Source organism: Macrotis lagotis, chromosome 5, assembly GCF_037893015.1.
Source record: "Macrotis lagotis isolate mMagLag1 chromosome 5, bilby.v1.9.chrom.fasta, whole genome shotgun sequence".
Lineage (NCBI taxonomy): Eukaryota > Metazoa > Chordata > Mammalia > Peramelemorphia > Peramelidae > Macrotis > Macrotis lagotis.
The window spans coordinates 226,852,718-226,868,926 of NC_133662.1; the positions used below are offsets into that span (position 1 = coordinate 226,852,718).

The window sequence follows — 16,209 nt, forward strand, 5'->3', positions numbered from 1 at the left end:
CTCATCTGTCTGTCTCTCATCTGTCTCTGTTTCACTGTCTCTCTGTTTCTCTCTCACTGTCTCTCTCATCTGTCTCTCTCACTGTCTGTCTTTCTCATCTGTTTCTTTATCTCACTGTCTCTCTCTCATCTGTCTCTCTCTGTTTCTCTCTCACTGTCTCTCTCTGTCTCTCATCTGTCTTTCTCACTGTTTGTCTGTCTCTCATCTGTCTCACTCTCTCTCTCATCTGTCTCTCTCACTCTCATCTGTCTCTCACTGTCTCTCTCTCATCTGTCTTTCTCTCTCACTGTCTCTCATCTGTCTCTCACTGTCTCTCTCTCTGTCTCTCTCACTGTCTCTGTCTCTGTTTCTCATCTGTCTGTCTCTCATGTCTCTGTCTCTCTCTCAAACCCCGACTCGCATGAGTCTCCGCCGCCCGTTGTGGCCGTGCTGCCTTCCTCCCTCCATTTAGGGGAAGGCCAAGGCCGCAGGGGGCCGAGGGGGCCGAGGGGGACCGGGGGGGCCGGGGGGGGCGGGGGGGGGGGGGGCCGGGGGGGGGCCGCAGGGGGCCGGCCCGCCCGCCGGGCAGCCCGGGGCACCAACACCCCCGTGACCGCCGGCCCGGCGCGGCCAGGACCCTGGGGGCGCCCTGTGGCGGCTCCTGCAGGGGGGCCCACCGCCTACCTGCGGGGGGGGGGGCACCTCCACAACTACCTGACGGAGGGGGAGGTTCCCGGAGGGCGCAGCCCCGGGAGCTGGCCGTCCCTGCGGGGGGGGGGGGGCACGGGGTGCGGGGCTGAGTGGAGGGGGGCCGGGGGAGCCCCTTTCCGCCGAAGATGACCCGATTCCCCGCTCCTGCCCGCCCCCTCCCCGCGGCTCCCACACCACTTCTCACTTCTCAGGCCCCACGGTCAAGTGCCTGCGGGGAAGGAGTGGGGGTGGGGAGGAGAGGGACCTCCGCCCAGACGGAGCCCCCCACCCCAGTGGGGGACCGGGCCGGAGCGGGAGGCTGGGGGGGAGTGGGTTTCACCCTGATTGGGGTGACGAACTGGGGAGGGGATCCGCTGGGCGGGGTTATGCAAATGAAGGGGATGACGCTGATGGGCGGTCCTATAGTAAAATGGTGGCGGGGAGGGGGAGGGGAGGCGGGGCGGGGCCAGGCGGGGGCGGGCACTAGGTGAAGGGGCGGGAGCGGGGGGCGGGGGGGCCGTACCACTGCGGGGCGGGGGGGGGGGGAGCGGGCCTGGGGCCGCCCCCCGGGCTGCGGGGCCGACAAGCCGGCGGGGCGCGGGGCGCGGCAGGGCGGGAGGGCCCCCTCTTCCCTTCGGCCGGCGGGGGCGGAGGGGGTAGACGCGGAGCCCCTCCTGCCCCCGGCGCCCCCCCTCCTGCCCCCCGGCGCCCCCTCCTCCGTCTTGGGCGGGGCGCGGGGAGGAGGGGCCGGGGGAGGGCGCGGGGGAGGGGGAAGGGGCGGGCCCGCACGCGGGGGAGCCGGAAAGGGGGAGGCGCCGGCGGACAATGGAGTCTATGTGTGCCTGCGGGAGTGGGACGGCGCCGCCGCCGCCGGGGGGAGACGCTGCGCCGCCGCCGCCGCCGCCGGCCCGGGCCCCGGCCCCCCGGGGCTGAGAGCGGCCGCCGCCCGCCGCCCCCCGCCCCTCCCCCCCGGCGCCGGGGTAAGTGCTGGGCCGGGGGAGGGGCGGGCAGGGGCCGGGCCCGGGCGGGGGAGGTCCGCGTGTGGGAGCCGGAGCGGAGCCGGGCGGGGGCACTGCCGGGCGGGCGCTGGGGGGCCCCGACGCCGCGGCCGGAGCCGGGCGGGGGCGGGGCGGGGGCTCCGGAATGCGGCGCGTGGGGGGAGGGCCGGGGGCGGGCCTCCCCGGGGGCTCCGCCGAGCGGCGCGTGGGGGCCCGGCCTCGGGGCGGCGGGGGAGGCGGCGGGAGCGGCCCGGCCCGGCGGGCCTGGACGGCGCGGCCCGCACACGCCGCGGCCCGGGGAGCGCGGCCCCCGCCCGGGCCCCGGGCACCGGGCACCGAGCCCGCGGGGGGCGCCGCGGCCGGGGGGCCCGGAGGGTCCGCGGGGTCCGCGCTGCCGAGCCGGGGAGGCGCCGGGGTCTGGCCTGGGAAGCCGGGCACCAACTGTTGCATGCCCCGGCCCGGCGGCAGACGGCCCGGGCCGGGCTCCGAAGCCGGGTCGGTGATGGAGACAAAGGGGCGGCGGGTGCGGGGCCGCCGAGGGTGGGCCGAGTGGCCTTGGGGGCTTGGTGCGAGAGGGGGTCCGGGGCTGAGCCCCGGGGGAGCGTCAGGGAACCCGGGCCCTTAGGCTTTTGTTAAAGGCAGACTTGCAAAGACAGAAACCGGACTCCAGGGGCTGCGTTGTCAGGTGCAAGAAGAGTGCTTGGAGGGTTTGGGGTGCGTGCTCGGTCCAGTGGAGGCCACCAGGGCCCTCGGACCCAGTGATAGGCGATCTGAGGTGCTGGTCAGCCTCCTAGGAACGGCGCCTTGTGGGCCACAGAGTGGCTCAGAAAACCACAAACTGACATTCTCTATGTTCTGTTGTAGTTTTATTTATTTTGTTAACTTTTGCCCAATTACTTTTTAATCAGGTTCTTTATGAAGCCTGTTGAGGGCTGCTAGGTGCAAAGTTTGATCCTTCTTATTCAAAAATAAATGGGGGAGGGTGGAAAAACGGAGAATACAGAATATATTCACTTGTTATTTTTTTCTTTTTTACAAACCACGGAGTCTCAGCTGAAAATGGTGAAAATAAGATCCCCATATAAAATAACATTTGCTTTATTTGAGGAATTTTTTTTCCCCTGGCTCCCGTGGAAATGGCGATTCCAGTGAAATTGAATGTAAAGGCAAATTTGTTTTCCATTTGTTGGACTGTTGTTTTTTTACTGCAAGCCACTCAGTGTGGGTTATAGAGCTTTGGACTTAGGATCAGGATATCAGCTGTGTCGTTCGTAACCAATAAATTACTTCATTGCCCAGTTTTCTATTTTTGAAATGTAACACCAATTTGCCTTCCCCTCTACGTGTCTCAATAGTGGGCAAATGATCTGAAATCTTACATCTTCTTTGAGTAAGAATTAAGATGGCCTAATCTTTTTCTCACCATTAATAATAGTAAATATCAATCGTGACACTAAACACCTAGCAGAGTTAAGCATAGTAATAATAATTAATAATAATATAAATAATAACGATAGCTGAAAATTTTGTAGCTCTTTATACAGATAATTCCATTTGAGTCCCTTGATGCCTGGGTAAGGAAGTTAGGATTCAGTTCCAAAAACTTTCTTATGAAGCTGTTTTTTGCTTGGTCCAAAGGATATAAAGACAAAAGAAATCCTTCGTCTCCATATACAGATGAGTAAAAAATAGTTGAAAAGTAATTTTTTATATGACAATTGATGGGATCATGGTGGAAGTGGCTCTTTCTTGCCCCCATTTTACAGATGAGGAAAAGGAAGGTTAGAAAGATTAAATGATTATTCCACAGCTAATAAGTTTTAGAAACAAAGATTAGAGCCAGGGTCCCCCAGACTCCAAACCCTGCATTCTTTCCAACCCACCTACCCTTCAGGGGGAAAACAGATTCAACTTTGGAGTGATTACCATGGCAAATGGGGGCAAAGAAGAAGAATGATGCTGTATACACCATGTTCAGTGAAGAGATTTGAATAATTCCCCTTAGGACCATAAAGCCATGTGGAAGCAGTGTTTGGTTTTCTATTTTTTTATTTATATATCATTTCTATATTGATTTCCCTCTACCCATTCTGTGGTAATGGCAATGTCTAGCGTAGGTGACTGTAGAGATGCTGCTCCAGGTTCTGCCGTAAATTAGAAGCAGTGTGTATTGTCCTCATGCCTATATTTCATTCATTACCTCTAAAGTGATAATGGTGGAAGAGCACACTTGTTTGAATGTTTGTGAACCCATGATGATAGGAGATACATAAATACATTCTGGTCTTCCTTATTCATGGGTTGTTTTTTAGTTTGAATTATTCAAGCACCTGACTACCCATTTTCCTCCCTCCTGTACATTTTGCTGCTAATTAGCATCAGGAGTACATAAGAGAAGGAAAGAAGAATGTTGACTTTGCTAACTATATTGAGGGGGAGTTAGAATTTTTGGAAAAGGCTTTTATATATTATCTGTATATTTTAGTTTTTGTATTCTATTTGTTCTCAGGTAGCAAAAATTTTCCAAGTGGTTATTGATAGCTTGCAGTGTTGCTATCCCTTAGTAATCCTGATTTTAGGTGGTTTCTTAATCTTTGTCTTTTATGATCCAACTGACTTATATATCCAAACGTGTTTCTTGTTCCCTTGGCCAAATACTGATTGGGTAGTCAGGTGATGGGAAGAAGGGCTGTGTTACCAACCCAGATTAGGATTTGAAATTTTGCCTTCTTTTGTTCCCTGTAGTTCTGGCCTGTTGACTTTAAAGTGTGATTAGCTGGTGTGTTTCTCATTTGACTTGCCTGGCCTCCTTTGAAGGAGGCTGAGATCATCTTGAGATCTTTGGTGTTCCAATGTGGAGCCAGAAGCAGCCTGGAAGCCATTGAAGGTAAGGCACCAGAGATGAACCTTTCAAATTGGGGCTTAGGTGGGGAAAGTGGTGGATGTGGTTGTTGTTTTTAATTTAAAAAAAAATTTTCCGTTATAGTTTCTGATGTCAATTGGTTTGGTTCACTCCACAGTGAACACACTGCTGGAGGCAAAATGCCTGCAGTATATTGAAGTAAAAAACATGTCAACAGGAATGGCCATTATACCCTTCATGCAGCCAAAATCATAGCTTTGACTGAAACTGGAAGAGATCTTAGTCCATTTTTATTTTATGGAGGAAGAAACTTGCGGGCTAGGAGGTTAGTGACTTGCCTAAGGTCACACATCTAGTATGGGACAAAAGTTGGATTTGAACTCAGGCCCTCTGACTTACATCCAACATTCTTTCCATTGCTGTTCTCTGTAAGAGAAGAATTGTAGCTATCATAGATTGATGGAGGAATATATGGGTTCCTAGAGGAAGAACAAATTAAGTTTGTATAATTGCATCTAGGTGAGGAGGAAATGTAACAGTATAATTTACTTTTTAAATTCTATACTGAACCATAATAGTTAGAATTTGTTCTGTGGAGCCCTGAAATTTTAGTTAAAATGTTAAGTCTGTTTTCTCATAAAGTATCAATATTTCACCTCCCATTTCCCCCCCTCCCCCATGAGCATAGAATATTTATTTCATTTAATATATAAGGTTTTCTGTACGTAAGTATGATACTGATTTCCCTCCCTGGTATTTGCATGCCAGTGTTGAATAAAGATTGACTCCATCCAAGTGCTCTTCAAGAGAGGAAAACCATTGGAGTTCAGAATGGTATAGAAATGGGGTCCTGAGGACTAAATTCTGGCATCCCATTCTAGGCTTTGTTAACTTCACCTTTTTACTAAAAATAGTTTGGCATGTTGGGTTGATGATGAGTGGATTATCTGAGCAGTTGACCCTGTAAGAAGAGATTGTTGGATGTGAACACAGAAACCATGTGAAAGATGTTGATTTTCTTGCTTTTGCATTTGATCAGTTGTATGAACATTGTTCCTACTGAATTGGTTACTTTGTTGAACAAGGTACAAGATTCAGTGAACTATCCTTGCTCTAAGAGGCCCGTGATTTGGAAAATTAGAAGGACATTCAAGAATTGGGTCCTAAGCGAATCTTGAGACTTTGTTCCCATTCTCATTTCCCAAACCTGTGAGATCTGGGCATGGCTCCACTTGTTCATCACCCACGCTCCCTTCAATCCCTTGCAGTCTGGCTCCCATCCCTATCATGCTACTGAAACTGTTCTCTCCAAGGTTGCCAAAGACAACCCCCTCCCAATAACCAGATTAAATGGCTATCTTCCATCCCCTCTGACTTCTCTGCAGCATTGTCAGGGATAACTGCCCCTTTCATTCAGTAAGCATTTAATTTCAGCAGTTGTCCTATATGTAAAACTTAGATATGGAATGATGAACCTTCTAAGCTCCAGGTTGATCTTTCTGGATTTCCCTGACAAGGGCACCACAGTTCTTTTAGGCTCTCCTGCTCTAAACCAAAGCCCCCTTTTTACCCTCCAGATCCCATTAGTTACCAAATCTTTTGGATTCCCAGAATAGTCACATCCCCATGATCACAACATTAATATAGGCCTTCATTCTCTTTTCCCTAGACTTTTACAATAGACTCCTAACTGATCTCCCAACCTCTTGTCTATAGAATAGACTCCTCACTGATCTCTCAGCCTCTAATTCATCCTACAGATCCAACTTTCCATTCTCAGAAATCATCCAGAGGCTCTCCATTGCCTTCTGTACAAAGGCAGAACTCTGTGTCCTGGAGCTGGAGGCTCTGCCTGACCCGGTTACTTTTCTAGTCCTAGAACACTTCCCTCCAGGTCCATTGTGCTCAGGCCAAACTGGACCCTTGTGTCCTGAATACATCCCATGCTTGATGGACTCTCTGGGTTTTGTGCTGTGTCCTGTGCCTACAAATCCTCGTCCAGTTACAGCTTGTTGGAATCCTGCCTAACTCCAATACTACCTCCTCCAGAAAATCTTGTTATTGCTCCGAGCCAGTAGTAATCTCATTTTCAACTGATCTTAATTTTACCTTCTTCATATCTAGTGGACATATTAATTAGAAAATTATGGGGTAGCTAGGAAGTGCAGCCCTGGCATCAGGAGGACCTGAGTTCAAATGTGATCTCAAGACACTTGACATGTACCAGCTGTGTGACCTTGGTCAAATCACTTAACCCTGATTGCCTCACATCAGGACCATCTCCAGTTGTGTTGATCTATACCTGGCCACTGGATCCAGATAGTTTTAGAGGAGAATGTGAGGTTGGTGACTAGCATAGCGCCCCCCCCACACACACACACACGAACTCAAATCCAATTCATGTGCATATCTTGGCACCATCTCCCTGATGTCATGATCTTTTTTGAGGACTAAGAACAAGCATCATCAACAGGTGGAGATACAGTTAGAAAATACTAGAGGGAACAGCATCACATCAGTAAAGACAAAGAGAGAAATGTAGACTATGTTCACTGGGGTTGGATCCTACTCCATCGCCCCATTATCCTCATAGTCAAAATTTCTAACAAGTAGATGAGACCCTCCATTTGAAAATAGTCCAGTGATGGGGAATTCATTCATCATAGCAGGTAGCCCACTCCAGGTTTCTAATCTTTAGAAGAAGTTTAGTTATTTGTTTTCAGTTTTTGATACCTAAAATTTACCCACTGATAATTCCCTCCTCTTGATTCCAGATTTGTCTTCCTAAGCCAAAAGAGCAAATCTAGTCTGTCATACAAATTCCAGTTAGTAGAACGTTGGCCTGTGTTCATCCCTTTTGAATTATAAGCTTCTTGAAGTTTCAGTTTTCATTTTCCTTGATTTCCCTGTCCTTTGACACCGCTGATTATGACTTCCTGGATAGGCTATAAAGACACTATAGTCTCCTGTTTCTTCTTCTGGCTCCCTGTTTCTTCTTGGCCCCTTAGGTTGGGTACTCCCCATGGTTTTGCCCTTAACTACTCTTCTTTTTGCTATCTTCATTCACTTTCATAGATTAAACCACTACCTCTGTGCACATGTGTGCCTCAGTCTCTCTGTCTTCCTTGCTTCAGAGCCATATACCCTCATTTCTGCCTGCCCATAGATGTTTTCTTAAATTGTCTGAAACCCAGCTGCTTCACTTTTCCCAGGCCTTCTCTACTTATCCCCCTCCCCAGGGAAAAAAAATCTGTTTATCTTTCTGATTTCACTGTTTTGTCAACAGTACTATTCAGCTGGTGATTCACTCTACAGTCAAAACCCTAATGCCTTAGAATAATGTCCAGTCTCTTCAACCTGGAATCTATTTCCAGCCCTAACTTACATTACTCTCTCCCTTGTACTTGATGGTCCATGCAGACTATAATCCAATCACAGTCAACATGACCTATATTTCCCTAACTCTTTATCTTTACTGCTGAGAACAAATCAATTTGCTAGGATTTTAAAAAATAGTTCTCAGTAGTATTTTGTTGAAGTCAAAGGTGGATGGTTTCTACCTATTCTGACGAGTAACTGAGTATGAACTAAAGTGACTAGAGATTCAGTGTTCTTGAGAAGTTTTCTGATGTAAATCAAGTAAATATCTTCTTGAGTTCCTCAAGGACTCTCCCCTAGTCAGAGCTGCATGAGACAGCAGGAATTCAGTCAGAAAATCCCATCTCCATAGACTTTTTTTAGAAGTTGTGCTGAATGGTCTTGTCAGCCAGACAAATTAAATTGGAATACTTATTTTGTACAAATCACTACACTGCTGGAGAGTATTAAACTAAACCTATGTCAGATAGCTGAGATAGAAGCCCAAAGAGGACCACTTCAATCAATCCTTGCTTGACAGATCATGGTGTGGAGCATTCCACCATTCCCTCCAAATTCAGTCAACTTTTAAGTACTTATTATGTGTGGAAGTTTACACTTGAATCTGAAAAAGATTTCAGTCCCATGGATATTAAGAACTTAATTTGTGACTTGTGCTATTAAACAGTAATGGAGATCCAGAATTTTTAGGTAAGGTCTCGGGCCTTCCCTCATGGAAAAGTGTTGGGGGAACTAGAGTTCACAGACTTTTTTACCCATGATTGAAAATATAATCTGAAGATTTTATTATGGGTGATTGGATAGTTAGAAGTACCATCAATCCACAGCAAAAAAGTCCTTAGGATAAGATAATTATTTTTATTTATATAGCAATTTCAGGTTTGCAAAGGACTTTGCAAACATTTTCCCATTGAGCATTAACTGAAGCTAAGGAATCAGGTGTTATCTTTGTTTTACAGATGAATTGAGGTGTTGGGACTAAGAGTGACTTGGTCAAGGTCTCATAGTTAGTTGGTGGTAGAAATGGACCTGGAACCCAGATCCTCTTGACTCTCAATTCAATCTTCTGCCAAGCAACAAATTCAGTTAGACACTTGTTTGAATCTGAGGTGCCGAGAAGACTTACAGATGAAGAAGTGGAGTAGACACCAAGAAATACAGATTTGGGTCCATTGAACAGAAGTGAATGATATTGATGGGATACAGGACCTGAGATGGTTGAGAGTATAGAAGGAAAGAAATGAGGGCAAGGGCCAAATCTTGGAGAGGATTTCATTTAAGCATTGTGAAGAAGAACAATCATCATGATGCCAAGAGGGAGCAGGGAAGGGAAACAAAGGGAAAGAAAACAAACACTCTTGAAGGTCCTACTCTGTGATTTGTAAGAATGCCTCATACCGCCCTGAGAGAGAAGAATTAGGAGAGCTCAGGAAAGTCTCCCTTAAGAAATTTTTCAACTCTGAAGTCAACTGAAAGAGAGTTCTCAACAGTTTAACATGCTGAAAAGTCAAGAAAAATGAAAACCAAAGAAAGACCATTTATTTTAGCATTGGGAAGTCATTGATCTTTGAGATAGCAGTTTAGAGTGTTAGGAGAGAAAGCCAGATTGCAAGAGGTTGAGTAGAATGGGTGGTAAGAGAGTAGAGGGAGTGGCTGTCAAATATTCTCTACAGAAGTAGGACCATGAAAGAAAAGAGAAGGTAGTTAAAGGGTATCAAGGTATAGGAAAGGACTTTTAGGAGAGGGGAAACCCTGAGGGCATTTGACCATAACTGAGTAGCTTGAGTGCAAGAGGAAGGAAGAAAACAGTAAATGTTACTCAGAATTCAGAATTAGCCAGAAGAAAATAGTATGTATAGTGGGAGCAAGAGAATGAGAGAAGGGGGAGAGCAGAAAGTCCTAATTTGAAAAGTAACTTTGAAAGGTCCAGATGATAGTGAAAAAACAAGTAGAACTGAAGTGAAGCTGAGAAGTTAGAAAATCAAGATGTTGAGGCATTGAAGCAGCTTGAGCATTAGTTTTATCTTTTAACAAGTATTTATTGAGCATCCACCGTGGCATAATAGGGTTGTGTGGAAGACTTTCTCCACTCCCAGTCCCCAGATGCTGAAGGTTTCCTTCAGTAACTGAAAACATTCCAGGGAGGAAGAGGATGGAGCAGACAAGTGGCAAGGGATGTGACTAATCCACAGAGTAGATCAACTCTCCAATAATAGGGACAATCTTCTTCAATCTCTGTCTCAAAATCAATATGATTTATTTTCTCTGGAAATGTTCAGTTACAACAATGGTGTTGTAAATAGTTTTGTTTTCCATTTGTGATTTTCCTTCTCATCCTTTCTCTTCTAGGTATGAGCATCTTTTGAGGAAAGAAGTTCTGCTCTCATGACCAGGATGAACACTGCTGTATCGTGACCCCAAGGGTTTGGGTGAGTTGTCTAAAAGAAAGATGGCCATTCAAATGGAAGGTCACCTTGTTTTATAACAAGTATGGCCGAAAGGAATTTGATTGGATTTGTCACTCAATTCCAAACATTGGCAGAGTCCAGTTACTGTTTTTTTATTGTTTTAAAAAATTATCCAAAGACCTAAGAAATAGGAAAAAGTCAAGTCAGCTAGCATTTATTAATTGCCTCCTGTGTGTGTAAGGGGAGGGACTAAGATGAAGAAGAACTGGGAAAGGCTACTTGCATAATGTAAGAATTTAACTGAGATTTGAATAAAGCCAGGGAAGTGAGAAGGCAGAAATGAGAAGGGAAAGAATTCCAGGCATGGGGACAGCCAGAGAAATTGACTGAAATCAGGAGATGAGGTGTTAAAGGCATGTGACCAGGTTAGGCCAGTGGGCATGATTGAATGGGGAAGGATAAGATTATAGGGTTAGAGTGCCCTTAGAAAGATTTATTAACTGAGACTGGGTGTCAGAAGAGAGGTTAGGGCTGGACAGTCAGATCCAAGAGTCATCAGCATACTAATCATTGAAACCATGAGAACTAATGAGATCACCAATTTTAATAGTATAGAGGAGTCTTAGGGAACCCTCCCCTCTTGATGATGTTGATGAAGATGTAGCAAAGGAAACAGAAAGAGGAGTCACAGGTAGGATGAGAACCAGGAGAGAGCAGTTTAATAAAGGAAAAGTCAAGAAGGATGAGTATTCCCAAAAGGCCAGTGGATTTGGCAATTAAAAGATTATTAGTAACTCAAGAGGTAGCATTTTGATTGAATGGTAGAGTCAAAAGCCATTCTGCAAAGAGTTAAGAAAAGAGGGAATAGAAAGACATGAAGGTACCTATTGTACGTAGGCATTGGCTCTCAAGAAGTTTAACCCAAAAGAGAGGAGAGATTTGGGGTAGGCAAAGACGGTGAAAGTGTTCTGAGCATTTTTGTAGCCAGTATAGGAGCACCCTGAAGAAAAGGAGCAATTGGAGATCAGTGAGAGATTAGGGGTGATGGAAGACAATCTGCTAGAGTGTGACAGCTGCAGCTTCACTGGTTGACTGGAAGATGATCTTTGCCATTTAAAGGAGTTAAAACACAGTTGGAAACTTTAAATTTTTAATTTACACATTTGTGGTAGAAGTAGTAAAAAGCAGAGCCTTATATTAATAGGCTCCAATGAATAAAGGACAGTGTGACATAAGGAATAAAGAACTGGCTTTCAAACCTGAAAGACCTGGTTTCAGATCCTGCCTCTGATATGCTGGCCCATGATCCTGACTAAATCCTGTCTCTAAGACTAAGTTGAAGAACAGTTAGAGATCAACATTGTTAAAAGGAGCTCACTCCCCAGGAGCTTTCTACAATAATGAAATGGCAGGTTAGGACCAAAATCTGTAACACATTATCTTAAAACCTGTTCTATCCTGGTCTAGTACTGTCCTCTGGGAAAACATTACAATAACACATAACAGCCCTAACTATCTCACTGAGGCAGGTGTTTGCTAGTGAAACAGACTTGAGCATCATCCTGCACACATCCTTCAGACTCAAGCTTCTTGAGGATTTTGAAGATCCGAAGAGTCTCATTGCTATGCTCTTTAGATGGATACATCCAAAGGATGTGTTAAGGAACATAAACATAAAAATAACCAATTTGGACCAGAAATCTAGGGTGCCCTTTGTTTGCTATTGACTTAAGATGGGTACATAAAAAAATATATATTCTCAATTTTTATCTTTGTATAACCTTGTAAAAATTATTTCACCATATTGGACTTGGATCTCCATCTTTAAATTATTGGACTAATAGAGGCCTGTCATGGATGTAACACACTTGAATTACATCAAGACATATGCAAAGTATTTCATGATATCCTTGTGAGGAAAGTACATGGTATTATAGTTGAATGGATTCTTAGCTGGTCCAGTGACTTGATTCAAGGAATAAATGGTTAATGAACTGTTGTCAATATTGACAGAAGTTTCAAGTGGAATACTACCTCTGTTATGTTCAGCATTTTTATCATTGACTTAGAACAGGTCTGTCCAACCTTTTAAAAGTTTTTATTGAAACAGTAGACAATATATTTTGATTTGCCATTTTAGTGAGAGTTCTGTAGTAGCTCACCTTTGTTTACTAAAGCATTTACACAGGGAGCCTGCAGGCTGCATTTTGGATAGCTCTGACTTAGAGAACCACATAGGTGCACTTAATCAAGAGTCAGATTTCCTAAAACTGGAGTCTAGAAATTCTGCTTGATGAGGAATGGTTGGAAGAACTAGGGAAATGTAGTCTAGAGAAGACAAGAATGGGGCATATTTTTCTTAATGTTTTTTCATTAGAATCTTAGGATCTAGAACTGAAATATATAACATGTATTTAATGACAGAACCAGGATCTAAAAAACTTTGTGCAGGTTAGATTGGGAGACTAGTTCTAATAATATGAAATATAATTAGAATAAATGTAAAGGCTTTGGATTCAGAAAACTACAAAACGAACAGTATAAGTATTGGGAGGGTGTACCTTTGACATTTTGAAAAAGATCCAGACTTTGGAGTGAACTGTAGGGTCAGTAGGAATGAGTAGTGTGCAAATAGTTCGTTTAAATTAAGAGTAACATATCTAGAAAGAAGGATACTTCTGTTTTGTTTTGTTTTTTGCCTGCAAGCTTGTATTTAGCTTAGGATGCAATATTTTTTTTTAATGGCATTGAAAAACTTGAAGCCCTCCATAAGAACAAGGATAGCAAGAAGACTAGAAACTCAGCTGGGATAGTTGGAAGTACTAGGGAGAAATGCTCTAGAGAAGAGAGAAAAGACCAAAATGGGACAGACTTCTCTTTATTTTTTTCATTAGAGTCTTAGGATTTGGAACCAAAAAGACCTTAGATGTCACTTAGTCTAGTCTTTTCCTATTACAAATGGGGAACTAAGACTCAGAGAAATGAGGAGTTTTTATACTAATGTATGCAAGTAGACTAAAATTTGTATCCCATTCCTCTGACTCCAAATCCATTGTACTTCCTACTACTTCTCCCTTTGTGAATATAAAAGAATTAAGAACAGAAGAAAGAAATCAAGAACCAGGCAGAGGGGTTGATGCAGGCCTCAAGACAAAGTAGGAGTGGTAGAAGGCATACTTGTTCACTGGGAGGTAGGGTAAAATCCCTTCTAGCTCTGGGATTCTGGAATATCTTAGTAGGAAGAGAAGTGTCTTCAGATCATTGATTGTGTCACCTGAGGCAACTTTAATGATTCAACCTCTTCTTGCTGAATTTCTCCCTCTGCCGATACCTGCCACTGGGGACATTAATAGAAGGCATATTTTAAAACTAAGCAACAGAACATGAAAGTCAAGCACACTATATTAGTGGCAATTAATAGTGGTAATCAGAAAATTTGGGCAAATTAATGTGGTGATTTCTATAAACTGCTTTTAAGTTTTCATAAAAGAAAAAAAAATGTAACCCAAATGCCAACTACTTCTTTATATGTTGCAGATACTCTTACATAAGTTATATTCATGGAGCCTCTGCCATGTGTCAAACATTGTTTAATCTCAATAGGGGATAGAAAAGAGTCCAGAGTCTCATTAGAGAGACAAAGCATAGATCCATGGCATCGAAACTGATCAGAAGGTAATAATAGACTTAGGTGTGTGATACTAACCCCAAGTGCTATAATAGAGCCAAGAGAGGGGATGGCCAACAACTCAGGTATGTAGAACAGGGAAAAGTTTCCAGAGTCCTCAGCAACTTGGGGGCCAGGACAGTCACTTTTTTCCTTGTATCCCCAGTACCTAGCCCATAAACCCAGAAATCCTCCAAAGAGGATTTATACACAGAGAAGGTACCTAATAGGTGTTTGTTGTTGTTGGTAGAACAAGCATTATTTTTCTCATTTTCTCCAGATTCCAAAGATAGTGGCCTTTTCACTATGCCAACTGTTTCTTCCGCTATTTAGCCGATAACATTTTTTGACCATCCTTTTCAGTGGATTGATCCATAACAAATTCTTTGACCGCTTCTGTTTTTATCAAGTACTCCTGTTAGTGTGAAAATAACTGAAATTGGTAGTTATGAAATTTTCTGTGACCTTAGCGATTATTTAATATTACAGATAAGGAAACTGAGGTGCAGGGAGAAACAGTGATTTACCCAAAGTTTAGAGACAGCACTGGTGTTGAAACTCAAATCATTTGATTTTAAGCCTCATGTTCTGTTTGCCACTTCACCTTTGAAGTTTAAACATGCAAAATTAGTGGTGATAGCAAGAAAATGAAAATAAAAATTAAATGTAATCAAGGCCAAAATATAGTCAGTATCCTATGGTTGCTGAGACAAAACTTATAATTAATTTATTAGTCTAATTCCTTCACCTGTCTCCAGAATGCTACTTAAATTTGTCCTAGGAAAGAAAGAGAAAACTGGGGGGATTTTTATTGACAGATGTTCCATACCCTTTGTTTATAAATCCTACATGAAATCCTACATGAGAAGGATTGTGATTTTCTGAATGGAGAAATAAATAGAAATAGACATCTCAGTGACTTACAACCACACAATAAGTTCTCATTGACTTCGACTAGAAGAAATTTTCCTGTTTCTAGTTCTGTTTTGTAGCAAGACAAGAGCAGACAGGTGGTGGCCCTCACTCTTTCTGGCTCCTGTTCCTGTAGCTGCTGTTTTCACTACCTCCTCCTTAGTTGCCCAATCAGTTAGACATAAAGAAGCGAGGTAGACCCAGCCTGGACTTCAGCTGTGCCTTGAAAACTGGATCTTGGCTTTCTAAATGAGATGTCCAGACTTCCTTGCTAACACATCAAGAGTTCATTCCTTGCACTCCTATTGTTTTGACCTTTATATTTTGAATTAGCCTTGCAGATAAGCTCAGGAAATGTTTTAGCCTTCTGAAATGTTCTTTTGCCTGCAAAAATAATGGATCTGTTTGCTCATCCATGCAGTATTGTGTTCCCTCTTCCTCTCTTTGGATAAGAGAATATATACCCCATACTTAGCATTCCTTCTAAGACAAATTCCCATTAAAATTTAATAAGGGTCATGGAAATTAGAGGTATAACTCATTCAATTTTATATTGATCCAACTCTTGATTTTTTTAGCTTCAACTGATTTTTATTCCCCCCCCCCAATTTCATGGACTAACTGTGTGGGAAGGGTTAAAATTTATCATGATAACTTGAAGTGAGGGAAGTTATCAGAGCCAAGTTTGCTCCTTTTGTGAGTATGTAGTAAGTCACCAGAGATAAAGAATTTAACTTGCCCATTGAAAGGAATTATGATTGCCACTGAGTGGGGCTAGTATATAAGAGCAGAAAAATTTTAGACAAGTGACCTTCTGAGGCACAATTCTTCCTTAGATTCCAGACACCCAAGTGAATTTGGGTGGGGAGAGAAAAGGGCTTTTTTTTTTTGCAAGTAATGGGGTAATTGACTTACCCAAGGTCACCCAGCAAAGTGTCTGAGGCTGGATTTGAACTCAGGTCCTCCTGACTCCAGGACTCCATGACATCTAGCTGCTTCAAGAGGACTATATTTTGATAGAGTTCCCTCTGGAGTACAATATCCTAAAGGTTTTGATGTCTGTAGTCTCTTCCCCCCCCCCCCTTCCTTTATTTGACCTGTGCTTTTAAACCTGTGCTGTCTTAATATCTCTCCTAAAGATGTTTTGTGTCTTCTGGGTGACTTTCTCCACAGTGGGCCCTGGAGATGCGAGATCTTTCCTTGGCAGCAGGAAGCACACACCTAGAGAATGCTGGAGCTGCAGGGAGAAAGGGCCCACTACCACAGCAGAGAAAAGCAAAAAGGAAAAAGGCCTAGGGACCGACAGCACTGAGG

At 44.3% G+C, this 16,209-nt stretch overlaps 1 protein-coding gene across 2 annotated transcripts; it reads left to right on the forward strand.

Annotated features, from left to right (window-relative positions):
• The first annotated feature begins 1,607 nt into the window (after positions 1-1,607).
• On the forward strand, positions 1,608-16,208 carry LOC141488504 (uncharacterized). Of its 2 annotated transcripts, none has more exons than XM_074188613.1 (4): positions 1,608-1,649; positions 4,413-4,554; positions 10,258-10,337; positions 16,069-16,208. In XM_074188613.1, exon 4 carries the CDS (start codon positions 16,081-16,083, stop codon positions 16,189-16,191), a length of 111 nt encoding a protein of 36 aa, XP_074044714.1. In that variant the 5' UTR covers positions 1,608-1,649; positions 4,413-4,554; positions 10,258-10,337; positions 16,069-16,080; the 3' UTR covers positions 16,192-16,208. The 2 variants fall into 2 exon arrangements, with proteins under 2 accessions (XP_074044714.1, XP_074044715.1); XM_074188614.1 differs by lacking the exon at positions 1,608-1,649 and adding an exon at positions 2,068-2,162.
• The last annotated feature ends 1 nt before the right edge of the window (position 16,209 follows it).